Source organism: Myotis davidii, unplaced genomic scaffold, assembly GCF_000327345.1.
Source record: "Myotis davidii unplaced genomic scaffold, ASM32734v1 scaffold496, whole genome shotgun sequence".
Classification (NCBI taxonomy): domain Eukaryota; kingdom Metazoa; phylum Chordata; class Mammalia; order Chiroptera; family Vespertilionidae; genus Myotis; species Myotis davidii.
The window spans coordinates 5,796,718-5,823,404 of record NW_006289398.1 but is presented as its reverse complement, the minus strand read 5'-3'; the positions used below and the strand labels follow the sequence as shown (position 1 = coordinate 5,823,404).

General features: G+C 53.0%; 1 protein-coding gene across 1 annotated transcript in view; it reads right to left on the bottom strand.

Annotated features, from left to right (window-relative positions):
* Positions 1–26,687, bottom strand: part of ITGA1 (integrin subunit alpha 1) — a 100,413-nt gene that overhangs the window by 41,803 nt on the left and 31,923 nt on the right. The window contains exons 9-19 of the mRNA XM_015562608.1: positions 23,946–24,111; positions 20,374–20,447; positions 19,538–19,682; positions 13,847–13,992; positions 12,399–12,542; positions 11,795–11,803; positions 11,044–11,292; positions 9,493–9,623; positions 5,848–6,014; positions 4,195–4,331; positions 1,580–1,690 (exon numbers count right to left, since the gene is read on the bottom strand). Of these exons, the coding sequence (XP_015418094.1) occupies positions 1,580–1,690; positions 4,195–4,331; positions 5,848–6,014; positions 9,493–9,623; positions 11,044–11,292; positions 11,795–11,803; positions 12,399–12,542; positions 13,847–13,992; positions 19,538–19,682; positions 20,374–20,447; positions 23,946–24,111 (1,479 nt within the window). The remainder of the gene's footprint in view (positions 1–1,579; positions 1,691–4,194; positions 4,332–5,847; positions 6,015–9,492; positions 9,624–11,043; positions 11,293–11,794; positions 11,804–12,398; positions 12,543–13,846; positions 13,993–19,537; positions 19,683–20,373; positions 20,448–23,945; positions 24,112–26,687) is intronic.

The following is a 26,687-nucleotide window of genomic DNA, read 5'->3' as shown; positions in this document are numbered from 1 at the left end:
ATTATTATTATTATTATTATTATTTGGAGTAGAATGGTCCTATAAAACCATTTACACCGAGGTCTAAATCTAGGAGAGCACAGTTTCACACTCAACTGCGACCGTGAGATTCTCTGTTAGAAAGAACCAAGTCCTTAGGAGGATCACAGAGTCCAGTCGGGGTGGGCAATGGTCACACCATGTAACTGGGAGCTTTCCTGACCCCCTTCACACAGCCCTTCCTCTCTGCCCAGTGCATCACCAGGGCGGTCCTTTCTGCCCTCCCAAACCTCCGGAGTCTGTCCTCGCCCTCCTTCTTGCCCTCCTCGGCCCCCACGGGTCCAGCCTCATTTCCTCCGTGAACTAAACGAACAGCTTCCCAGCTGGGCTCTGGCACCCTGAGGGGACAAAGGTACGATGACCTGGCTCTACCTGGGCCTCCTGCCTCCGCCCACATGGCCCTCCCCTGCCCTTCATCGGCAGCTGCAGGTCAGGGCCGAGGTCAGTGTAGTTCTCTTGCGGCCCCAGGACCTCTGCACATGTCCCTCTGCCCAGAACGCCGCTCCCTCACTCGCCTGGACAGGACGGATATCCTGTCCCACAGCTCTCAACTCCGGGGAGTGCCCTGACCCCCCAAACCAGGCAGAAGTCCCTTCGGCACTGGGGGGTCCCCTCCATGGCACACACTCTGCTGACCCCTCCCTCGTTTCTGAGCCTGGTGCATGTGCAACACTCAGTTGATAGATTTGGAGGGAGGAGAGTGAAGACAGGAACCCAAGGGGGGGGGGGAACCAAGGCCCTGTCCCCAGTGTTCTCTGCTCGGCCCCCCTGGGAACCCCTCCTGCACTTGCTCTTTCTCAGTGTGGGGCCGGGGACTCTGAGTGTGGGGGCCGGGACCTGGGTGGACACAGGTCAGCGCTCCCCACCTCCTGTCTGGGCCGTGGCGTGCCCGTGGGAAGCACGCTCTCAGCTCCAGCCTCCATCCTGCACGTGTCACGAGGGACCCAGGAAGAAGGCCGCCATTGCTGAGCCGGGGGTGACCCTGTGGTTACCTGTGGCCTATGTCCATTTAGTAGGAGAACACCCATCAGACCAGAATAGTTTCAAAGGCCCAAGGTCAAGTGTTTTAATGTTCATTCGTCATAAAAGGGAGCTCCAACAGGCCAATCCATGTCTTTCTTTCAATTCGTCCTAAACTCAGGAGGTAAATACAGGTGTCATATAATTCCTTTAATCTCCAACAAGAGAGAGTTCTAAAAAGTTGGGAATAGTCTACAGAAGTCTAGATTTTTTTAAAAAACATAATTGATTTAGGTATTGTTGGTTTTTTTTGGTGTGTGTGTAGGCACCTGCTAGAACAAGCATGTCAAACTCAAAGGCTAACACGGGCCAAATAAACGAGGCATGCGGCCCCTGGGCCGCGAGTTCGACATGCTTGTGCTAGAACGATGGAATACAGTGTACCTTGCCGGGCACACATGCATATAACCCTAAAATCAATTGTGTGTGTGTGTGTGTGTGTGTGTGTGTTTATGTATTTCAAGTTTTTCCTTAATATATTCACAAGTAGGTATTCCAAATTTTTAAAAAAACGACTTACAGATTCATGTACTGAGTTTGGCAGAGAATCATCAAGAATGGGCCCATTTTCCGGATCGGAAAGATTGAAGTCCAGGGTTATTCTCACAGAGTCCCGAAAGTCATGCTTGTCCTGGAGGTCGAAACATAAAACGGATCATTGGTATCGAATCTCCTGGGTGTCCTGACCTTGTTATGGCGGCTTCTCCTGCCCGGGACCAGCCTCACAGGACGTCCTCCTGTCCCTGCCCTCATCAGGCTGCTTTGCTGGAGACGGGTGCCCTCAGCCTGGACGGGGCCACAGCCGGCAGGCAGAGGCCTCGGTGGTGACCAGCTGCTCCCCCCACCTCAGAGGGGCCTGCGGGTGGTTGAACCTCACCATGTGGGACGTACCCTCAGAGCTACTTCCATAACAATGCCGTTCCTCTTGCGACCTTGAGCAAGAAGCCACTAGGTAACACTTCTAGGAAAGTCTCCCCAAAACAGAGCAGCAAACTCCTTTTAACTTGGGTCGCATTTCATTAGTGTCCTATGTACCTCGAATTGTAGGAATTGTACGATGTGACTGACAAGGAAATGGTGCTAACACGATCAATACTGTTTAGACTCCCATCAGTAGCAACATCATTTACGGCCTGTCCACAATTATGAGCTTTATACACATTGGCCACTACTTTACAGATGAAAAACTGAACCCCTTAGGCACTAAACAACTTTGCCCGAACCACACGGACACAAATTCCAGCTGGCTGAGTCCAGAACAAATGTCCGCGCATCCATTGAGATCCTCAGGAATTTCGGAAATCAGGGAACTAGTTCATGCCTTTTAGCGCCACTACTAGACACTGCATTTTGGAGAAACACACACGACTGCCACTCTCAGTGGGTTGGAGGCGGCTCCTCGCCTGGCCTCACGCCTCCCCATCGCATCTAAGCCCCAGCTCCCAGTGCTCGTCCTGGTGGAGCCATGCAAGGGCCAGGCGTGGCCTCCCGGTCATGGATGGATCTTAGTACTGACGGAATACGCTGACTTGATACATGTCCTGGGGAGTATTGACATGAAAATCACGGAGGAAAGTCTCTATGTTTCAATATTGGTTACTAAAAACAGTGCTTTCTCATTGCATCCATTCTGCACTGTGTTTTTTTTAAAAAAATATTTCAAAAACTCTTGCCCTTCGTTGGGAATGCTCCCTGCATAAATGGCGACCCAAGAAAACACATTTGAAACGGTTCACACGAGCTGACCAGCTGTTTCTAGGTCAGGGGTGGGCAAACTTTCTGACTCGAGGGCCACAATGGGTTCTTAAACTGGACCGGAGGCCGGAACAAAAGCATGGATGGAGTGTTTGTGTGAGCTAATATAAATTCCAAGTAAACATCATTACATAAAAGGGTATGGTCTTTTTTTTTTTTAGTTTTATTCATTTCAAACAGGCCGGATACGGCCCGCGGGCCATAGTTTGCCCACGGCTGTTCTAGAGATTAATAACGTACTTTCCACAGCCTCCCCCTCCACTACAGTAGAAAGAGACTTAGGCAGCACAAAGCCTACAGAGGACAGAAAACACCAGGTATTTCCCCTTCAAGTTCACGTCAAAGGATGAAAGCCATAGTTAGGGACAAGCAGTGACCTCAGAAAGCAATGGCCCAGCGGTCCACTCAGGGCATTCATCACTTGCCATCCACATTCGACAGACAAGGCCAATAGAAGGTATATGTTTTCAAGTTGGAAGGAAGGAAGGAAGGAAGGAAGGAAGGAAGGCCCAGAAGTTCCAATCAAGATGGCAGAGAAGATAGAGGCTGCACTCATTTCCTCCCATTACCACATCGGAAAGAGGGAAGAATGAAGGAATGAAGACACAGGCCTCCTACTGACCCATGTACTGTGCCTATTACTGCTCCATACGACTGTAGAGAGCACCTGGGAAGGCACATGAGCATTTCTTTAATTATTGTCATCTGAAGCCAGCGGTGCCCGCAGAGCCACGCCCTGGAAACATACCTTGCCAGAGGCAGGTGTGTTGTCAGCCTGACCGTCAGCTCAGGCACCAGGGGGTGGGGTTCATTATCTAAATCCAGCCAAGCACCAGGAACAAACATGATTATCTGGGCCCACCCAGAAGTGATGATGACAAAGAAGCCTCAAGAATGCACATCAAATCCTTAGTCTTGGGCTTTAGTAAAACTCCCTGGTATTTTGCCGTATCAAATAAACGCGCTGTATCGGCTCTGGGTCACTGTCTCTCCATCAGAGGACGGCTGTCCCACCCGGCCCCAGCTTTTTCCTTCCATCTCTGTGTCTGTCTCTTTCTTTCATTCTCTCAATCCCCAGTAGCCCCTACTCAGGAACCAGACCACTCTCTAGCCGCGCTGGATGCAGAAAAGAGAGAAATATTTCCATACGACATGGCTGCCTGTCCCACGCTCAGGGGAGATGAAAGAGGGTTTTATAAATTGTACTTGGACATTAGCAGATTGTACCTGGGACTTTCTGATGTAAGCGAACAAACAGAACAGAGTTTACTCCTGATGTGCCCTCTGAAGGGAGACAGGGGGGTGTGGCTGACCCGGAGGCAGACACCTGTGCTTTATTCTGGGTGCGGGATGGGCCGCGACACGCTACGATTTACTTGCCAACATGTAGAAGAAGTGCTGGGTGCATTTTGACTCGCGCACTGTGATGTTCCTCTGGGTCTTCCTCTCCTGGGTCCCGGAGAAGAAACTGCGTGAGATCTGCCTCAGCGAGTCCAGGGTGACGCGGTACTGCAGGTCTGTGAGCAGGGGACAGAGGTGGGGCTGACTTTCACAGGACCCGGCTCATTCAGTGAGCATGACAGGAAGCCCTCCTGGACAATCGGTCACCAGAAAGCCCCTGTCACTCAGTATATCCCACTACCTAGCACGAAGAAGATTACTTGAGCAACTCATAGAATTGATCTGTGTGTTCACTATCTTTTAATGTTTTTAATCACACTTATTCTGTAACTAGAGGCCCGGTGCATGAAATTTGTGCATGGAGGGGGGGGTCCTCTCAGCCCAGCCTGCACCCTCTCCAATCCAGGACCCCTCAGGGGATGTCCAACTGCCAGTTTAGGCCCGATCCCTGTGGGACATCCCTCTCACAATCCGGGACTGCTGGCTCCCAACCGTTCACCTGTCTGCCTGCCTGACTGATTGCCCCAACTGTTTCTGACTGCCAGCCTGATCACCCCCTAACCAATCCCCTGCCACCTTGATCGATGCCTAACTGCACCCCCGCTGCCCTGATCACTCCCAACTGCCCTCCCCTTCTGGCCTGGTCACCCTTAACTGCTCTCCCCTGCAGGCCTGCTGTTCAGTCGTTTGGCTGTCCCTCACTAACCTCCCATTGGCCTGGTTGTAGGCAGCCATTTGTGAGGGCGTGACGGTCAATTTGCATATTACCTATTTATTATATAGGATATTTATGTACACACACACACACACACACACACACACTCACTTCCATGTCACCTAACTTGCTGACCATGTTTGTGCTTATTGGATTTACGTGCTTAGAATATTGATTATGTTATCCTATATAAATAAAGAGGTAATATGCAAATTAACCTCACGCCCTCACAAGATGGCTGCCTATGACCAGGTCGGCAGGGGGGTTAGTGAGGGATGACCAAATTATTGAACAAGCAGGCTGTGTGGGGCGACCAGGCTGGCAGGGGGGGTAGTGAGAGACAACCAAATGACTGAACGCATTTCAGTGTCATTTTTAAAAGCCTTGGAGAGTACTGTGTGTGGGGAGGCAGAGACTGGGCTGCAGGGGTGTTCCCGAATGTCTGACTCTCAGCAGCCAGGGCCACCCCAGTGGAGTCAAGGGCTCTGGGAGCAGGTGGCACAGCTCTCCATCCTCTGCAACCCCAGGCCCACCAGCTGAGGGCAGAGGGCAGGAGTGGAAGGGAGGCCTTTTAGGGCAAACCCACAGGACTGGGCTAATCTCTCTTTCTCTCTCTCTCTTCCTCCCTCCCTCCTGTTTATTTGCTTTATTTTTTAAAGATCCTTTGACCCTCTGAGGGTGTTGAGTTTCTGATTCTAAGGGAGGTTGTAGCCCCTGAGAAAGTAGCTGGAGGAAGACACTGGATTGGAACCTACCCTCTCTTCTCTGCCCTGGCTCAAGAGGGGTAGGGTCCCGGTTATGTTACAGCACACAGGGTCTCCTGGAATACCTGTTGAGCCCTTTCCTTGTCTCCAGGGAATGCCCAGGGTTCTCCACCCCCCCCCGCCCCCCAGCACCTGCCGTGTGCGCGGGCTCACCAGCCTCGTAGACTGTGTCTTCCTTGGACTTCAGCTTCACATGGAAGCACACGGTCGCGTTGATGCACACGGTTTCCTTCCCCTCCATGCGGCAGTTCTTCTTCTGAATGTTCACTTTATTCGGTTCAAAGTTCATGGTCACTTTAACCACAGCCACGTCTCGGGCCCTGGAAAGACCCAGACCACGGGGATCACTCCCACGTCCTCACGGGTGACGGATGCCACCACGCAGGGATTCAGAGAGCATGGGGGGAGTGGCTCTCCGTGGACCCCACGGCCCCATGGCCCCGCTTCTCTGCAGAGCCTGGTCCCGACCAGACGGCGGCTGATGCTCCGAGGACACCGGGTACCTGGGCACCGTCCTGGGCTTTGTCTGTCAAGGGCAGGAGATGCCGGCCCGAAGTCTGACCTGGGGAGCTCAGGGCGCGCCACCCACACACGCCCCGTGACTGGCTGATTGAGCTGCAGGCCGTGGGAAGCAGCACAGGCAGGGCGGGCATTCCCTCACCCTCACCTGCCTGGGCACCGCCGTCATACACCCCTCCTGGAGCTCACAGAGCAGGGACTCACCCGGGAGAGGGGACAGGGCGCCCAGCACGACCAGGAGCCTTGCCACAAACACCCACTCCAGCTGCTCTCCCACTTCCTCCCGAAGGGGCCAACCTCTCCCTGCTGCCGGGCATTTCGCCTGGCCTCTGGGCCCCGGGAGCACCTCACTTTCCCCGTGTCTCCCCATCTCCAGGAGGGCGATATGCTCACTTAATTCAGCACCAACGGTTCAAATGAAAGTGAAATGTACGTCCTCTCTGCTCCCACACGAGTGACTGGCTTTAAGGAGCCTGCCCAAGGGCACAGCCTCTGGCGGCCCAGGCTGCGCCCCCCCCGCCCCCCACCCCAGGCACCACCTTTCAGGTTACTCTCCTCTCTGGTTATACATCACTGTCCCCTTATACTATAGTGACGTGCATCGCACCTGGGCATAGTTCTATGTGTAACAACTGCACATAGTTCTACGTTCAATAACTGTACACGGTTATATGCTTAGCACCTATGCATAGTTCTATGTGTAACAACTGCACATAGTTCTATGTACAACTGTATATAGTTATATGCCTAGCACCTGTAGATAGTTCTATGTACAACAACTATACACGGTTATATGCCTAGCACCTGTAGATAGTTCTATGTACAACAACTATACACGGTTATATGCCTAGCACCTGTAGATAGTTTTTTAAAAGCCTTGGAGAGTACTGTGTGTGGGGAGGCAGAGACTGGGCTGCAGGGGTGTCCCCGAATGTCTGACTCTCAGCAGCCAGGGCCACCCCAGTGGAGTCAAGGGCTCTGGGAGCAGGTGGCACAGCTCTCCATCCTCTGCAACCCCAGGCCCACCAGCTGAGGGCAGAGGGCAGGAGTGGAAGGGAGGCCTTTTAGGGCAAACCCACAGGACTGGGCTAATCTCTCTTTCTCTCTCTCTCTTCCTCCCTCCCTCCTGTTTATTTGCTTTATTTTTTAAACACCTGATTGTCTACAGGAAGCGCAGAGCTGCTGGGGAACCCTGGGATGGTGAGGCCATCATGTAGAGTACCTGCTCCAGATTTTCAGGGTTCCTTTGGCAGGTTTTTTCAGGGCCCACAGGTTCTCAGGGGCACCCGGGCTGTGCAGATCCCTGCCCAGGGGAACCCCGCATCTGGCCAAAGCCTTTATGCCGGACCTGGTGCTGCCCGCCCTTCACCCCCGCCATAGTTATATGCCTAGCACCTGTAGATAGTTCTATGTACAACAACTATACACGGTTATATGCCTAGCACCTGTAGATAGTTCTATGTACAACAACTATACACGGTTATATGCCTAGCACCTGTAGATAGTTCTATGTACAACAACTATACACGGTTATATGCCTAGCACCTGTAGATAGTTCTATGTACAACAACTATACACGGTTATATGCCTAGCACCTGTAGATAGTTCTATGTACAACAACTATACACGGTTATATGCCTAGCACCTGTAGATAGTTCTATGTACAACAACTATACACGGTTATATGCCTAGCACCTGTAGATAGTTCTATGTACAACAACTATACACGGTTATATGCCTAGCACCTGTAGATAGTTCTATGTACAACAACTATACACGGTTATATGCCTAGCACCTGTAGATAGTTCTATGTACAACAACTATACACGGTTATATGCCTAGCACCTGTAGATAGTTCTATGTACAACAACTATACACGGTTATATGCCTAGCACCTGTAGATAGTTCTATGTACAACAACTATACACGGTTATATGCCTAGCACCTGTAGATAGTTCTATGTACAACAACTATACACGGTTATATGCCTAGCACCTGTAGATAGTTCTATGTACAACAACTATACACGGTTATATGCCTAGCACCTGTAGATAGTTCTATGTACAACAACTATACACGGTTATATGCCTAGCACCTGTAGATAGTTCTATGTACAACAACTATACACGGTTATATGCCTAGCACCTGTAGATAGTTCTATGTACAACAACTATACACGGTTATATGCCTAGCACCTGTAGATAGTTCTATGTACAACAACTATACACGGTTATATGCCTAGCACCTGTAGATAGTTCTATGTACAACAACTATACACGGTTATATGCCTAGCACCTGTAGATAGTTCTATGTACAACAACTATACACGGTTATATGCCTAGCACCTGTAGATAGTTCTATGTACAACAACTATACACGGTTATATGCCTAGCACCTGTAGATAGTTCTATGTACAACAACTATACACGGTTATATGCCTAGCACCTGTAGATAGTTCTATGTACAACTATACACGGTTATATGCCTAGCACCTGTATACAGTTATATGCATAGTAACTGTATATATAGTGACATGTATGGCTAAAACATTTCTTAACAAAATGGTTATTATCTGTGTGTGGTTTAGTATACGCTTTTCATTTGACCATTAGTTGTATCTTAAATTACGACAAAGCCATGACTTTTAGGTCTCCATCTTCACTCGGTCTTTCTCAGTTTTCTTCACTGCTCTTCTAGTACATTCTGGGGGAAATGCCATTGTGGTTGCTTCCACCCGCATTAAGCTAGTGGTCACTGTGGAAGAACCAACCTGTGAACTTTCCATCAAGGCTCAGATCCTAAGTATAATTTTATTCATTAAATCTTTCCTTCGTATTTCTTAATAAGGTCTTTTTAAAATTTTTCATACAAAATTCTCATTAATGTTATTCTTCATATATTTTAACCAGTTTTTTTCAAATAGAATCCTTTTTGAAATTGTTTTTAACTGAAAAAATACCTAGGGTTCTTAATGCTATTAATTAATAAGTTATTTGAGTACTAAATTCAATGACACTAACATGTGTACCTGACCACAAACTAGGTTCTACAGTTAATCGCTTTGGGGATGCAGGCATTTTAAAGGCTGAGCAAATCCAGGGCTGATTCTTCTTGTTCCTGTAATATGATTATTGACTTCTGCAGCCTATGAAACTGCGTATTGTATCTGAGTGATGGAGCGCAGAGGGAAATGAACACTGGGTCTGATGTTCGCCCGATCCCCTCAGCGCTGGAACTCCGTGTGAGTAACGGACTCAGTGGGCGGGTTCGGATACGCACCAGAAGAGGGCGGCGCCGCCCAGACCGCCGATGGTCACGTCGGTGAGGCCGTCGCCGTTCAGGTCCATCTCCCCGTGGATGGACTGGCCGAAGAACTTCAGGGTCTGGCCGTCTCCACCCGACGGGATGCGCTGCGGAAACCCCGCCGAGAGGCGTTACGTCAGAAGAGCCTCTTGGAGAAGAATAAATCTGAGGACAGGGCGGGTTAACCCACATCCCCCTGCAGGAGCTGTGACACCTGCCCCAGCGCCCTGGTGGGGAGAGGGGACCTCGCTCAGGTGCTCCCCGAGGACGGGCTTCCTACAGCGCGGTCACTTCGCGGTCACCTCGGGTTCTGACCCCAGCGCGAGGGGGGTGACAGAACCTCATCCTGTCTGACCCCAAGGAAACACTGCGATTGGCTCCCGCCACCCGGGGAGCTGGAAGGCGCGGGAACCTTGAAAACGCATCACTCGAGCAGCTGGGGGAGGGACCTGTGTCAGGGTCAGTGTGTTCACTAAACTTGGGGCCGGGGACCAAGGGCACATTCCTCCAAACACACCCTCCGTCTGCCGCCTCCTTCACCATAGACTCGCTCCCTCACTCCCCTCACACGTGCCCACCGCCTGGGGAGGGCACAGACGAAGGCGGAGCGGACTCTAAGGCTGACTTCTATGCGTCCCCACACGTAACGTTTGTCACCTGCACCTCCTGACTCAGCTCTGATAGAACCTGATGGTAAGGAGACAGGACAGACGGACCCTCCCTAAACTTGGGGACCCCTCATCCTCCCATTTCCAACTGAAAAGTCCCAGATTTGCCATCTCTCCTTCGGAAAGCGGTGCCCTCTGGGGACCAGGCACACTGCGGGTGGTAAGTAGCAGTGCTCAAACGTACTCTTTTGCGCGGCTGGTGTGGCTCAGTGGGTGAGCATCAACCCATGAACCAAGAGGACACTGGTTTGATTCCTGGTCAGAGCACATATCAGGGCTGCGGGTTTGGTCCCCAGTGGTGGGCATGCAGGAGGCAGCCGATTGATCTCTCTCATCAGTGTTCTATCTCTCTAACCTACTCCCCTCCTCTCTCTCTAAAATCAACAAAAACATGTTTTTAAAAAGTGCTCTTTTGTTTTGTCTGTGCTTTCTTTTTGTTTTTTGTTCTGTACCATTTAAAAGACCAGATTATGGAAACTGGCAAATGACAACAACAACAAAACCTGGATAAAAGGATGAAATACAAAGCAATCCTTCTATAAAGGTAACTTAGGAGCCCGGCCGGCGTGGCTCAGGGGTTGAGCGTCGGCCTAGGAACCAGGAGGTCCCGCTTTGATTCCCGGTCAGGGCACAGGCCCAGGTTGTGGGCTCGCTCCCCAGTGTGGGGCGGGCAGGAGGCAGCCGATCCATGATCCTCTCTCATCATTGATGTTTCTCTCCCTCTCCCTTCCTCTCTGACATCCATAACAACAATAAAAAAAGATAACTCCGAAGAGAATGAGAAATCTCATCGCCCAGGAGAGGCGGGGCCTGGCATGACCGGGCATCGGGCATCGCGGGGAGGGGCTGGGGGACCCACCTGCGCGTGCTGCTTCCGCAGCGACCGGCCGCGCCCGTGGAAGATGTACACGGCGCCCCCGTGGTCGTCCTCCAGGGGCGCCCCGATCACCACGTCGTTGAAGCCGTCCAGGTTGAGGTCCCTCACGGCCGCGATGGCCGTGCCGAAGCGGGCCCCGCACGGCTCATTCTTGTTCTTCTTGGTGCACGCGGCGTGCTTCAGAGACGAGCAGCAGGTCTGCGCCACGGGCTCCAGGCTCATCTGATATGGGTGGGGGTGGGGAGTACACAGGAAAGCGCCGCCAGGAAAACACCATGTGAGCGTTCACCGTGCAGGCTATAAAATGTCTTACAACCCAGCCTGAGAGCCAGTGTAGACGGTGGGGAAGAAGCCGGCTGAGGGTTTTAGTGGGTCCTCTTAATGCAAAAGGGTGAGGGGCTCGCCCAATGTGTGTTCTTAAAGCCGAAGAACTGACTTTGGAAATCCTCCATCCATGTCACCACCCTCTCTCCCCCCAATATTGAGCTCCTTTGAAAAGTCTCCATAGATTCCCCCTCATGGAGGACCCCCTCTGTTCAAAAGCAAGCTTTCCCCAAACCTCTCCAGAGTGAAAAAGCCAAAAATTCGGTAACGGCCCAGCGAACGAGCAACGGGCAGAAAGGAACATACTTTCTGGGGAAAAACAGGACAGGATCTCAAAACATTGGCAGAAGAAAGAAAGAAAAAATGATAGAAAGGAAAAGAAATAATTTGTGAGTTAAATAATTAATATGAAGAGACTCTGAAAATTTAAAAGCCAAATAAATAAATACTGACTTTGCTGTAAGCAGCAAAAAACCAAAACAAAAATAACTCTTCTAATAAATCAATCAATAATTATTTCACCTACAAATAGTGTCTAAAGTCAGAATCTCACTCCAGCCCAGCGAGATTTTCCAAAGACCACAAATTCAGTTTGTTTGCTACAAAGATTTGATGTCATTGCCTGAAATTCCTAACACCTCCCCCACACCCCACCCCCGCTGCAAGCGACCCACACCTCCAGGCCACCCACACCCCCAGGCCCCCCACACCCCCGGGCCCCCCACACCTCCAGGCCCGAGCTCATGAATGGCTGCCTGTGAGCTATGTATGTTCTCCATCCTATATATTCTCTTTGAAAAGACTAGTTCACACTTTCAAAGCAGAAAATGCCTAGTGGTTTGAACCCTTTATGGGGACTGTAAACCGTCCTTCAGAGAAGAGGGGGTAGTGGGCCCTGACACCGTTTTTGCTCCTTTTCCCGACATGAGTGCAAAGGTAGCGCCACATGATCTGTTTGAAATGGAAAGAAAGGAAGAGGTTGTCCCAGTCTCCCCAGACCCCGCTCCCGGTACCTGGTTCAGGGCGTACACGTACACCTTCCCCTGCTCCTCCTTCTCGGGCCCCATGAACATGGGCGCCCCGACCAGGAGCACGTCCGTGTGGGAATCTTTGTCGATGTCCACGGTGGTCAACACGCTGCCGAAGTAGGAGCCGATCTGGGCACACAGAGCACAGAGCAGCCGCTGTGAGCCTGTCTTTCTGCGCTCACACCGTCTGACGGTGCAGGAGGTCAGAGGGCGCAGGGGATGAGCAGCAGGAACGGGGCTACTGGGGGCTCCTCTCGGCCCTGCCCAGGCCACTGCCTAGCAGGCCCCCCGGAGGGGAGAGGGAGGGGGAGGGGACAGCTGCTGCAGATTCCGTAGCTTCTGAGAAAGGGCTTCCTTTGGCTTTCTCCCAACCTCGTCCTTCTCCAGGTCGGACAAGACCAGCGACACTCCAAAGATTGTTTTTTAAAAAACAAACGCCAGGAGGTAAACAATGGAAGGCGTCGGACAGGGGCCAGCGATGCTGAGAGGCCGCGGTGTGCACACACGCCCTGAGTCCGCAGGAGGGGCTGGACGGGGCGGGATCCGGGGCAGCGATTTCACAGGTGAGTCTCAGACACTGTCCCCCAGCTCAGGGCGTGGTCTAGTCCCAGCCGCTGAGGGGGACAGGGTGCGGGGACCCCCCGCCCCTTACAGCAGTATGTTCTCTCTCTCATTTATTTATTTATTTATTTATTTATTTATTGTTTTTTCTTTTTTAGAGAGAGTGGAAGAGAGAGGGAGAGACAGAGAGAAACACGGATGTGAGAGAAACGCATGGATTGGTGCCTCCTGCGTGCGCCTGGGCCGGCTGCAGAGGAGCCTGCGCCCCAGCTGGGACCCGCCAGCCATGGCCCTGGCCTGTGGCGGACGCTGGCTCCTCGCTGGGGGGGCTGCTCGCGACACCTGAGCCGCACTGTGTGCCGGGCACGGGGAGGCCCCTGGGGGAGCCGTGCTGAGCGGCCCCCCAGGACTTTGGTGGGGTGCCTGTCACTCAGCACCTCCCACCACGGGGCTACTCTCCCTGCCTGGCCTTCCCACAGCGCCTGCCACCGTCTACATCCTCACCTGCCCAGGCGCTGTCTCTCACAAAGACCTTCGGCACCAGTTCGCGCTCAAAGCCATCCTTCCACCTCCCGCACGTCCTGTCTGTGCCCTGCCGCCTTCTCCTAAGCTGCTCGCCCTCTCTCTGTCCATGTGTTTGTACCCGCGCATCCGCAGCTATCACCTATTCACCCCTCCGCCTCCATCCCAGGGACACAGCCCCGAGGCCGAACTCACAGCCTCTTTCCACGCCTCCGAGAGCCCAGCCCAGGCCGGTCTCAGCTGAGGTGGCATGAGGCTCCCGTGTTCCTGAAGCTGCGGACAGCAGGCAGCTAAGTGGAGTCTGCCCGGAGTGTGGACGGGGGACTTTACAGCCATAACGTCCGGCTCACCTGCTCTCCCCGGAGCGCCTGCAGGATCCTGACGTCCGCGTCCTCCATCCGGTAGACGATGACCTGCCCGGTGTGGTTGTAGCGGGGCTGGCCCGCGATGTACAGCACGTCTCCCCCGGGGACGGTGGCCGAGGTCACCGCGTAGCCTGGCAGAGAGAGGCCAGATGCATGCTCTCCCCCCGGGTCTGCACCCAGTGCCCCGAGGCCCGTCTCAGTGCGGGCAGCATCATTGCACATTTTCACACGGACTTGACAGTCAGTATGTGCACTGACACGCAGACACGCCGTGTGGGTAGAATTGGACGGCTCTCTGATGCTCGAAGCACCTTTGTCCTCTAACGGTGTCCCCCCCCTCCATTTCCCACCGTTTAAAGGCACAAATAACATAACAATGATGACAGGAAAAGAGAAAAATAATTCACAAAAGAGCCTCAAATTGCAATTTGCCACTTTGTAATGCGTGTGGCTCCTCGCTGGACATCTGGACATGCGTCTCTGAGCTAGAGGAAGTAATAGTTTCACGGAGTAGGAATCATAGCAAATGCAAGACTTTTCTGTGCTGTGGTCTATGTTTTAAATTGTAACGTTAAATGCTTGAAGCTGGTTTCTCTGAGTTAAAGCATAAAGACTTGCATTACTACCACAGGATTCTTCCCCGATGGAATAGTGGGTGTTAGGTGCGTTTAATTTTTTGGTATTATACTTAAGCCTGGAAAGACAGCTTTTAAAACTTAATTTCTTTCTTCATTAACATTTTTTAATGATAAATTTCAAGGAATAGATTCCTGGATCAAGTTTTTAATGGTTCTTACAGTGTTTGGCAAATTATTTCCAGAGAATTTGTACTAATTAACTCCATGAACAGTCAAAGGAGAGAAGTTTCATCAAACTCTCCCAAACACTATGTGTCATTACTATTACTTCAATTGTGGGCAAACGAATAGATGCCAAACATAATCGAATCATTGTAACTTGCTGGGATTGTAATTTGCATTTGTTTGATTAAAAGTGAATGTGGACAGTTTTTCATGTTTAATTATTTTCCTCTTTATAATTGGACTTGTATGCCCTTTAGAATTTTAAATTGGATGTTTAAGGCAGATTATTATTAATTTTCGAGCAAAGAATGAGATTTGTTCTTTGTGTCTTTGGAAAACAGAGTTAAACCAATCGGGAAAAATGACCAGTCAGACTTCAACTCTACAGAAGGAAGAAATGTTCTGATGACCAGAGCTGCCCAGCACTGGGCCGGACAGCGGGTGACTTGTGAAAATGCCACAGGGCAGCATTTTACGAGAGAATTACATTGACAACGTACTTACCGAGTATTTTACTACAGGGCGATCGTTCCACTCTCTAAAGAGGCGGAGATTCTTGTACTAAACCAGTGATGGCGAACCTATGACACACGTGTCAGAGGTGACACGCGAACTCATTTTTTTTGGTTGATTTTTCTTTGTTAAATGGCATTTAAATATATAAAATAAATATCAAAAAGATAAGTCTTTGTTTTACTATGGTTGCAAATACCAAAAAATTTCTATATGTGACACGGCACCAGTTAAGTTAGGGTTTTTGAAAATGCTGACACGCCGAGCTCAAAAGGTTCGCCATCACTATACTAAACTATGTTTTATTCTTACAAGTCCTACAGAAACACCATTTCTCAGGCCTGTTTTCCTCCTGAACATTTTTCTCACATTCTCATTTCTTAATCTGCCTTTGAGCTTTTAAAAATTATGACACACAGTAGACGATTCTTTTGCAAACATGTCATGTGTCATATTTCTGCGTTGCTAACCAGGGGATTGCTTAAAAACAAAACTTAGGGGTCACGTTCATGCATAAATAAACTGCGAAGACGGACGTGGGAACAGGCTGTTTTTGCCACGCTGCTCTGCTAGGAGACGTCAGGGAGGGAGCCAGGAGGGCCTCTAGGATACACTGATTTTTTTTGTAATTTTCAGAGTGCGAAATGCAGACTCATAAAAGAAACTTTAAAAAGTGGGCTGGCAACGATGAGGCTCAGAGTGAGCGATTACTCAGTTCATCGGCTCTGAGATGCGCACTTGGCAACGGGAGCCACCAGCTGGGCCCCCCACGGCACTGAGACCAGCGGGCAGTGGCTGTGGGTGCGCCAGGGGCGCCAACGACAAGGCAGAGGGAGGGGACGGGGGCCAAGGGAAGCCCGACTTCATGAAAGGATCGTGATGCTAAACACGGACGCCTGGCATTGCTTTGAGAAGAGGAAGAGCACAGGCTGAAGAGGAAGGGACGTGGACGGCCAGGCCCTGTGTGTGGTTTATAGAGACTAAGTCCCGCCCTCAGCTCCTCTAACCCCTCGGGGACGTGCTGGCACCGGGTGGGGGAACGGCAGCCGGTGGGGTCTGTCTGGATCTCATGCATTTGCCTCCCATCCTCCCTTTGCTGGGACTGTCTGCCATGATCAGCAGTCAGCAAGCTGGCGGAGGAGGCGGAGGAGGCGGAGGAGGCGGGAGAGGGCGAGGCTCTTGACGATATTCTCACCGTCAGACCCACCTGCTAAGCTCTACCGGCCTCAGGCGGTGAGTTCCTGGGCCACAGCCAGAAGGCCCTGGCCACCCCTGAGCGACACTCAGCAGCCCCAGGGCCAGCGTTCTCCTCGCTGCTGCGCAGGATGGATGCTTACAGAGTCTTTGCCTCTTGCTTCCTGAGTAAGGGTTTCCGTGGTCTAACGGCTCGCCATCCACACGGAGGCTAGCCATGAGCTCAAACTCGTCCTAATTTGTAACCCAGGCCAGGAAACGTTTTGAAAGCCACCTTTCAGATTTAGAATAACATTTCAGAGGGGAAAAAAAGCTATTTTCTCCTCTGTTCCCGTTCTGGGTGCTTCTGTATTTTGAAGGAAATCTTATATGTATGAACTGATTGTAGAGAAGTCCCGAGTCCCATGAAACAGTCCCACAGGACCTGAGAGTGTGGGGACCCTGCAGAAGCCACTATTGAACCTCGGCCGTCCTACGGCACAGGACGTCTCACACCAGCCGTGACCGCCCGCCTCAGTATCTGTCATCTCATCCAGACATGTAGCTTCCTCCCCGAGGGATGGATCCACCTTATTTATCCGGCTTCCGGTTTGTGAGTCAGGGTTTGGCACCTCTCGGGTACTCCCTGCTTGTTCGTGCCCCTGGACCAACCCCGTCAGGCACAGTAGGAGGGGCAGGTGAGCACGGGAGCAGGAACCCAGAGACCTCCGTCCTAGCTCCCGGCGGCCACAGGCAGCTGTGACCTGATTTTCCTATTCCTCAGTTTCTTAGTTTGGAAAGTCAGCGCTCTGAGACCGCCTTTAGTGCTAAAGCTCCGCAAGCGTTTTAAGCCCAACTCCCTCCTCTTACACCGCAGTCCTCCAGAGAGCTAGACGCTCTTTTCTAACGGTCCTTTCCTCACGTTCTTGGGGGAGGGGCAGGCAGAAGGGGGTTGTTTCCAGATCTGGATCCTCTGGATCATCTCCTAGCGACACCTCTTAGTTTGGCATTTTCTTTTCTAATGCGTGAGGCTTAGAGCAATGCATGACTGTTTTTCTCCTCCTTTTGAGAGAGCAGAAATAGACTAGACCTTTATTCGTACATTTCAATGGTCTCAAGGGGTTTGAACACTCACATTTTACCTGCTGCTTACGGTGGACAAACAGGGGCCACATGCTGACCTGACTAACTCAGGGGAGGCCTGCGTGGCGGCCTTGCAAACTCAGAGACCTCAAGTGACCACAGGGGAGGGTCTGAAATTAAACTTTCTAAATTAAAAAGCAGCCTGTGGTGGGTAGTCATGTCTGAGGCCAGTATCTTCCCTGACAAAGACCAACTTTGATCTTAACTGAGCCTATTGTCTTTCTGCATCTATGATAACACCCCTTTGGAATGTCAGGGTAACGTCCCTTTGCCCGGACCCCCAGGGTACAACCAGTGTGTCAGGGCACAGGGCAGAGACCACGAACTCCCTCATGTTATTGTGATCCTGTTCACTGTTGACTGTGAACTGTCCTGCACCCACCCAAGTAAAGGAAGCGAGTGTCTATCATTTTACTTTTTATCCAGTCTCAGAGGTCCCTCCCAACCCCTTTGCTTTCTCCCACCGCCCTAATCTATCACCAGCGGTTTCATATAACCCACCTCCGTCTACTCCTTGGATGGTAATGTATAAAAACAGGTGAAAAATCACCACTCTCCGGACCATTATCTCAATATGTTGAGATCTGCTTCCCGGCAATTGTCGACAGTTTGGCTCAAATAAACTCACAAACATTCTTTACGGGCTTGACTGTTTCGTACGTGAACATTACCATTATATATTTTATTTATCTAAAAGCCTCGAGCCTTTTTTCTTTTTGAGTTTCCTTGCCTCTACAGCTTTCCTATGTGCCTGAAAGGAGATGCTTGGACCTACCAGTGAACACCTTGCTACCCTCTTCTGCAAACAGGAGGAAACTAGGACAGGGACAGACCCGCCTCCAGGACAGAAGGATCGGAGAGGAATGCTAACGTGCTAACCCATGAGCCCGGAGAGGCATCTGTGTTCTTTACCCAGCAGCCCAGGCCTAGGAACCACGCCTCGGGCGAGAGATGACTTCCAAAATATTTGTTGAGTGCATAGGAGCGGGGAAACGATGCCTTGGAGGCCTTTCTCATCCTAGGCCCTCCCAACTGTTGACTGAGATCAGTTAGAGGATAGAAGCATTCCCAGGTGTCCCCTGGGCAGCCCTGCCTGGTGCCGGTCAGAGTAAGGTCATCCCGGACACACTCCTCCTCATTCCAGACAAGCCTTCGGAAAACAAGCAGATGCTGCGTCACTGGGTGTAAGTTCCATATTCCTCTTATGGAGCAGAGCTGTTAAAGAAGACGCTGTCTGACAACACAAACGAAACGTTTCTTTTCCAAAATTAGGGCCCATGAAAAAAACTAATGAGAGAGGATATTTGACTATGAATAGTCAACAACAATAAACACTTAAAAATTGGCTAGCCCAGTCCGTGTGGCTCAGTGGTTGAGTATCCACCCATGAACCAAGAGGCCACTGTTTTGATCCCCAAAGAGGGCACGTGCCAGATGGTGGGCTGGGTCCCCAGTAGGGGTCGTGCAGGAGGCAGCTGATCGATGATTCTCTCTCATCAATGTTTCTCTTTCTCTTCTCTCTCTCTCTCTCTCCCTCCCTCTCCCTTTCCCTCTCCCTCTCCCTCTCCCTCGCCCTCGCCCTTCCTCTCTCTCTCTTTAAAAAGCTATAAGAACATTAAAAAGAAATTGGCGAAAAGAGTAAATGGTGAGTGGTTTTCTCACAATGAAATAAAACAGGATCTGATCTCTGGGATGTCAGTGGGGTCAAGGTTTCTTTTTCTTGCCTCACTTCCGCTCCACCAGGCCCCAAGGCCCCTCCTGAGGTTAAAGAGAGTACGAGACCCGGAGACCTCGGAAGATGCACATCCGCCTATACCAGCCCCTGCACCGCCAGCCTCCGAGGAAGCACGCCTCCCGCGTCTGCGTTCTGGCGAAGGCGCTCGGGGCCGGGAACTCCCACAGGTCCCGTAACACGGCGGCCCTTGGAAGAGACCTCTGCATCGTTGTCAGTGAGCCAACAGAAACACCAGCAAACGATGCTGAAGATGAAACACACAAACATGACTACAAGCCATCACGTTCTACTCATGACACCCCACCTTACCTAAGTAGGAGGCCAGGGGCTCATTCTTTTTGGAAGACTTCACATTGAAGGTGGTGTTTTGGGGGATGATGATCTGATTCCCCTTCTGCATGACGACCGTCCCGTTCCAGTCGTAGGCGCCGACGGCTCCGAGCATGACCCAGTCCTGACATCCGGATGAGAAAACGATGGTTAATAAGGTCAACAGTGCGATGGGCGCCTTCCTCGGGCTGCCCACACATCAGCCCTGTAACCCTCACCATGGCCGTGCGGCCGGCCGCCGGAGCACCTCTCCATCCTCGGGGTCAGTGATGGGCTGGCTGGTTCGATGACACAACCGCACATCGGGGGTCAGCTGGCCTTTCCAGGGACCGCGCTGCCTTTCCCTCCATCAACCACAAATGATGTGATTTCTAAAGCTTTGTTCTAGGTGCCCAGAACCCTAGGTCTTGAACGTGGAATTCTAGCAGAACCCTTGAGTAGCTTAACACTGAGAAAAAGATCCACCCCCTCGCATCAGCAAATGTTGTACATCAGGCATTTCACACAGCCGGATGCGGGACTACGCAACGGGGACCTGGCGGAACGGATTCACAGCGGTCAGCGCCGCGCAGGGAGCTGTGCGAGAGAGCACGCTTCTCCAGGGAGAGCCTGGAGTGCCAGTCTCCTGTGGATCAGAAATGTCACCAGGATGTGGCGAGCCGCTCAGCCACCAACCACACGCTGTGCTTGTCGTGCTGATGCCTGGGTGTTGGTTTGGGGAGAAAACCTCAAAAAAAATTCATATTCTTGAAATATATCCTTGAACTATCTTTTATTTTCTTGGAAGAAGAAAGCTATGAAGAGGGGAGACATACCTGGGAGTAGTGCGCGCTGAAGCCGGTCTGCGACATTTCCATCTCAAAGGAGGCCGCGGCCTGGTCGGCGGTGGCTGGAGGGAGAGAGACGCCCTGAGCACCGCGGAGCTGCAGGGAGCCCCGTCCCGGTCTTTCCCAACCGAACTTCAACCTTCAAGGCACTTCCAGCCCCATTTCTCCATCTGGAATGCCCAGGCAGGGCCGGGGCAGGGCACATGGCAGAGGGCCTCCCACCCTCGCACACGGTTTCCGCACCCTTGCGGGGCGTGGCAGCATCTCCACTCATGCCCTGTCCTCACACACCAGCTGCGGACACGCCACATGGTGCTTCTGTCCACAGGCTACAGCCCAGAGGCCGCCGTGGGAAGCTCTGTCCGGGCCTCTCGTCCGGGGATTTCTGCTGAGATATCGGACCAAACTCACCGGCTGCCTTACAGGGCGGAGGAAATGGCACTCACACCCTCGCCCATATGTCTGGATGGAGGTCCTCTCAGAATTCCGTTGTTTGGTAAAGTGGTAGGGATTCTAGGCTTGTATTTGTTCTAATTTCCGGCTGTGAGTATCACTCACACACCAAGAGGGGACTTTTTGACAGGGCTCTGGGCCCCGTGCTTGTTCTAATTTCCGGCTGTGAGTATCACTCACAGACCAGGAGGGGACTTTTTGACAGGGCTCTGGGCCCCATGCCATTCAATCTCTCTCTCATTCTCTCTCTCTCCTCTCTCTCTCTCTCTCTCTCTCTCTCTCTCTCGCTCTCTCTCTCTCTCCCACACACACACACACACACACACACTCTCTCTCTCACACACACACACACACACACACACACACACACACACACACGATCCCGTGCCCACGTTGAAGTTCTTCACTACAGCTCAGAGGTAGTCCCGAGCACCCCACAGGAATGTGCTACCCGCAAAACACCCCCCAGCCCCCAGCCACAGCCGCGGGGGGACTGAGGGAATGTGGACTTACTGGCTCTCCGTGGGAGTTACTGATTTATCGGGCCTCGCGGAGACGTTAAAAATAGCGCATATTTTAAGAATGTCAGTCTGCCCTTTCATTGAGCCATGAGAATAATCACATTTGTGGAATCAAACTCATTTCCTCGTTACTTCCTGGCATAAATTTGTTCACAAGTCCACCCGCAATTGCCTTTTTATAGGACTGGATTCAATGGGAAAATCGACCAAGAATTCCAAGAGGTCATTTTAATCTCATACACACCCTCTCACCTCCATGACCGAGATGCACTGTAACCTAATGGATCGCAGCCTTCCCTTAGCCCCCGGTACTTGGAGGTGCTTTCTCCTGTATCTGCCAGGCCAGTGACAGGGACAGCACCAAAGGCCCGCCTGCTCCCAGCCCTCTCCCGGCTGCTGCTCTGCTTGGATCTGAGGACAGACGGCTGGATGGGCATCGTGGGAGCGGCCGCGGTGCCTCCCTGAACTTCCCACTGTCAGCGCCTCCCTGGCTGCCAGGTGCCGAGGTAGCCGCTCTAACCACTGTGCAGCCTCTGGTTGGGGAAGTCTGCGTTTCTCCCAAGCTCTGCTGGGAAAGGGAGACCTGAGACCACGTTCTGATGTTATTGGGCGAGTTGCTGGCACCCGCCCCCCACCAGGTGGCGGTGCCCAGGGCTGGCAGGGACTTCAGAATGGCTGTTGACTATCAGAAGGTAGATGTTTATGGAGAATGCAGACTCCCCAAGTGAGCAAGGACCTGACGCCATTTCTGGTCTCACGATGAAAGAGAATCAGGGACAGGCTGCCCCAAACCCTCTTCGGCTGGCCTACACGGGAAGGCATTTTTGATCTGAGGAGTCCCTCGTAAAGTAATTTCTCTCTTACTATAGAGGCCTCTGGGGGTGTCTGAGCACCTTGGAGGCATGGTGTCCCCAGTCAGAAACGGCCTGAAATGTCACGTCAGGAAAGTGGACCCTCCTCCACCCGGTCCCTGACACAGGCTCCATTTCTCTGCGTCTTCGGTGACGGTTCCTGACTTCAGGGGACACACGGGACCGCACGGTGCTTAGCGATCTCACGTAGCTCAGCCACGTGTCCTCTAAATGGCCTTTGCGGTTTGCTTCTATCACATCTTGCCGCCTGTCAGCGAACCATTAAAAGCGGACAGGACTTGGAAAACCTCATCGTTTCCGTGAGGAGCGCCAGCGCGTGGCCTAGCCCGTGCGGAGGGGACAGGGGTGGCTGCCGCGAGCGCAGAGCCCCGAGAGGTGACTTGTCCACAGGACGGGGGGCCGCCACGTGCTGCGGAAGCCACTGTGACTGCGGCTGGAAAGCAGTTCCAGTGTTCGATTTCCTCAAGGCACAAGGAGCGGGGTGACAGGGGACAGAGAAGACCAGTCCCGATGGCCGGTCTGGGGAGCACCACCGTCTCCACAGCGAACCTGCCACTGGCTGGCTGTGTGCAGGCGTGAAATCAACAGGTGAGTCGTCACCTGCATTTATTTATTTTTAACTGAAAGAGGAGCGAGTGGGACGGCAGAGATGGGCACATGCCAGAGCGCGGTGCCTGCAGTAAGGGCCACTTGGTGAGACTGGCTTTATTTTAGGTGTGTAGGTGTGCGTGTCCCGGTCACAGAGCGAGCTGGACTTACCGTCACGGTCACTGTCAAGAAGCGTTCGAGAGCCTTTGCTCCACCTCACTTTCCCGCCTTCCTGTTCATTTTAACCTCCCCTGTCGGCCCTCCCCTGCACTGTCCTTGTCACCTGACGCTCAAAGTGGCCCCTTTCACAGCCGGGCCCCTTCCCAGTGTATCTGACGCCCCCATCACCAGCTCCGAGCAGGACTGTGCTTTCACACGTCCACGTTCACGTTTAAGGTACAAAGACAACAGTCCTCCGTGTGTCCCCGCAGCACAGACGCAGCGGGAGCCTCAGGGAGGGGCGCTGGGTTTCTAGTCCTCGGTGAGAAGGGCTGCCCTCTGCCCTGCGATCCCCGAGAGCGAGGAGGAAAGGGGTGCCTGCCCACCACCCGGAGGCGTCCTTTCATCAGGGAGACCTAGCTGCTACGTAAGCTGTTCTTCCACCTCTTCTACCTAAGGCGACGCTCAGTGTCCTCGGTCACCGGTCACCATGAAAAAGCAAAGAAAGAATCTGGGAAGAAGTGACGTGACTTTGACACACGTGTGAACTGCTGTCTCGCTGCCCTGGGACAGGGGCGCCATGGAGACCTCACAGCGGGCGGGAGCAGGACAGGAGGTGGGAATGAACATGGAAGCCACCGCCTGAGGACAGGTCCCTCGCCCCCAACAGGAAACAAACCCGAAAAATGACACCCGGCCCACGTCGCCCTCCCTGAACCTGGGCCACAGGAAAGAGACAGGCCGCGCGGGCACATGTTTGCTCCTGAACGTCCCCACAGGCCGCCGTCCTCATGGCTCTCACGCCCACCCCACGTGTCCTCACCCAGCCAGCCCCCAGTCACTGCCACCCAGGCAAGGTCAGACTCAAGGTCAGACTACAGGAAGGGTCACTGTCCCACGCCGGCCACTGTCCACAGTGACCCCCCAGCCACGCGGCGGGAATGACACGGACCCACCCCACGCCCACCTTCCAGGGCGAAGATCCTCTCTCCCAGCGCCTCCACGATGGTGACCAGGGCCAGCTCGTCCGACACGTTGAAGAAGTGCTTCTCGGTGGGCGCGCTGGCGATGGACCTGATCTCCTCCACGAACTTCTCGGTGCTCAGGTTCCCGCGGTTGTAGCTGCCGAGAATCTGAGGCAACAGAAATGGCGGGAAGATGCCTTACACTCTGTGCACGACAAGGGCTCAGGCACCTAGTGGGTGAAGGACAGTGTGTAGGATCCTGGCCTCACGTGGTTTCATGTGCTCGCACCTTCTCGGGAGTGATTACCAGAAGGTGGAGGCTCCCTGACAGTGACTGTTCCACGCCGCCTTGGGGGCGGGGGATGTGAAGGGCAGTCCTGCGTGTTCGTGGACGGCTCCTGTGCTGCATTCCCGTGGATCTGTTTATTAACCGCTGTCTCTTAAAGATACGACGGCTCAAAAGTAACGCTACACTTTCTGACGGTCACTGACGTGATGCTGGCGGTGAGTCCGCCGTCTGCTGGCGAAGCGAGAAGCCAGAGGGTTGCTTGACCTTGAATTCTTGGTTCTTCCTGAAAACCCTACAAGGGGCAGGCTAACCCACCTGCATTTTATTCATTCATTTCTTTATTAAATATATTTTATTGATTTTTTACAGAGAGGAAAGGAGAAGGATAGAGAGTTAGAAACATCCATGAGAGAGAAACATCCATCAGCTGCCTCTTGCACGCCCCCTACTGGGGATGTGCCCACAACCCAGGTACATGCCCTTGTCCGGAATCGAACCCAGGCCCCTTTAGTCCGCAGGCCGACGCTCTACCCACTGAGCCAAAGCGGCCAGGGCTGCATGTACATTTTCAACAGCTACTGGACTAGGAGCGATCTCGCTTGGAAATCTGGGAAATAAACAATTAAGACTTCCTGTTTGAAACCAAAGCCCAGACAGGGACATTCCTTTTCACAGAGACGGGGGTGGGGCTGCTGTTTGCGTGAGCTATAATTATTTACATGTTCTAGAAGGTTCTCTTGAACATTTGGTTTACTTTTAAGAGAAAGGTTTATGGGGATATAGTTTATATGCAGTAAAAGCCCCTCTTTTTAGGTAGACAATTGGGTTTTGACAAAGCTAGGCCCTGTGTCACCACCGCGTGGAGGCAGGGAATGTTCCAGTCGCCCCAGGCTCCTCTGGCTCCCTGTAGCCCCCCTCCCTCCCCAGCCCCTCAGGGGCCTGGTCTGTGCTCTGCCCTGACAGCATGCTTTTCCAGGACGTCAGCCGCAAGGCATCAGCGGCATGCGGCCGGGCGCCTGGCTTCTGTCACTGTGCCCGGTGCTCTGACAGCCATGCCCCTGCCGCTGCCGCCGTGGGGGAAGCTCAGTTCCTCTCGCCGGGATCCCGCCCACCGCGTAGGGGCACCCGAGGCATTTGTGGGGGACGTCTGGGCTGCTTCCAGTTTCGAGTGATTAAGAGGGAAGCTGCTAGAAGCAGTCCTGCCGGGGTCTCTGCGTGGACGTTTTCCTTGCTCCCGAGTGTGGAGTGACAGCGCTGGTCCCACAGCAAGTCCGTGTTTGGTGTCATAAGAGACCACGAGCCTGGCCGGCGTGGCTCAGCCCTATGACCCAGGAGGTCGGGGTTCGATTCCTGGTCAGGGCCCAGGCCTGGGCTGCAGGCTCGATCCCCAGTGTGGGGCATGCGGGAGGCAGCCCATCCATGATTCTCTCCCATCATTGATGTTCCCATCTCTCCCTCTCCCTTCCTCTCGGGAATCAATATAAACATATAGTTTTTAAAAGAAGCTGAAGCGCTTAGGGTTAAGTCACTGACCACTGTCATAGGCGGAATTAGAACGCAGGCCTTTCTGACTCAAATACAGTGTCCTCTGCCCTTCCCCACCCACCCTCCTACTCCTCGCTGCGGGGAAGTACCCGGAGCCCCTGCTGTTCAGATTGTGACACGGATGGTGCAGCTTCGAGTTTCTAAGCCGGGTCTCTGTGTCTCTGTACAAGATGGGATGTGGGGGGGTGGGGGCGGGGGACTGTGGTGCCCTTGGGAAGCTGTGAGGTGAGTGGAGACGGTAGGAAACTGGGGCCTGGGAAGGAAGCCAGGGACAGCGGGTCATATGATGAGTCGGGGTGAGGGGGCCGCAGAGTCTGGAGACTCGGAGACCGGGCCGTGCCGCCCACAGCCATGGGCCTGCTGCCCTGGGCTCCCCGATTCACAGCCGGGGAAAGGAAAGCTCCCCTCCCCTTGGGGAGCCTGAGGACAGGGAAGGCAGGTGGACGCAGGGAGAAAACGCCACTGTTTGCGGCAGCGTGTGGGTAAGGGCCCCTTAAATGACTGTCCGTGTTTGCAAAGCCTGTGTTCTGATGCTCCTCCCCAGGGGCGGCGCCATGAGAAGCCGGTGGCTGCACGGAGCTGCAGGAGGGGTTAGAACAGGTCGCTAAAGGAGGGGTCAGTGCTCCGTCTCTCTGGCTGCACGTGGGAGGCAGTGCTGTGTGTGAACCACGGTGTCTCTGCGTGGGCACAGGTGTGTCACAGGCGTGCGGGCTTTCCAGGCAGCACCCATCCATCATCACAGCCGCCCGAGGTGCCCTCGGAACTGAGGGAATGTCTCCTGCCCCGGTCCCTTCGCCTCCTGTCCGCTTGCATGTGTTTACGGGGAACATTTCTGTAGCTGCTGTGGCGCCACTTGGCTCGTGCAGCGGGGGTGTGAGTGGCCCGGGCTCTGCGCCCAGGGCACAGGCCG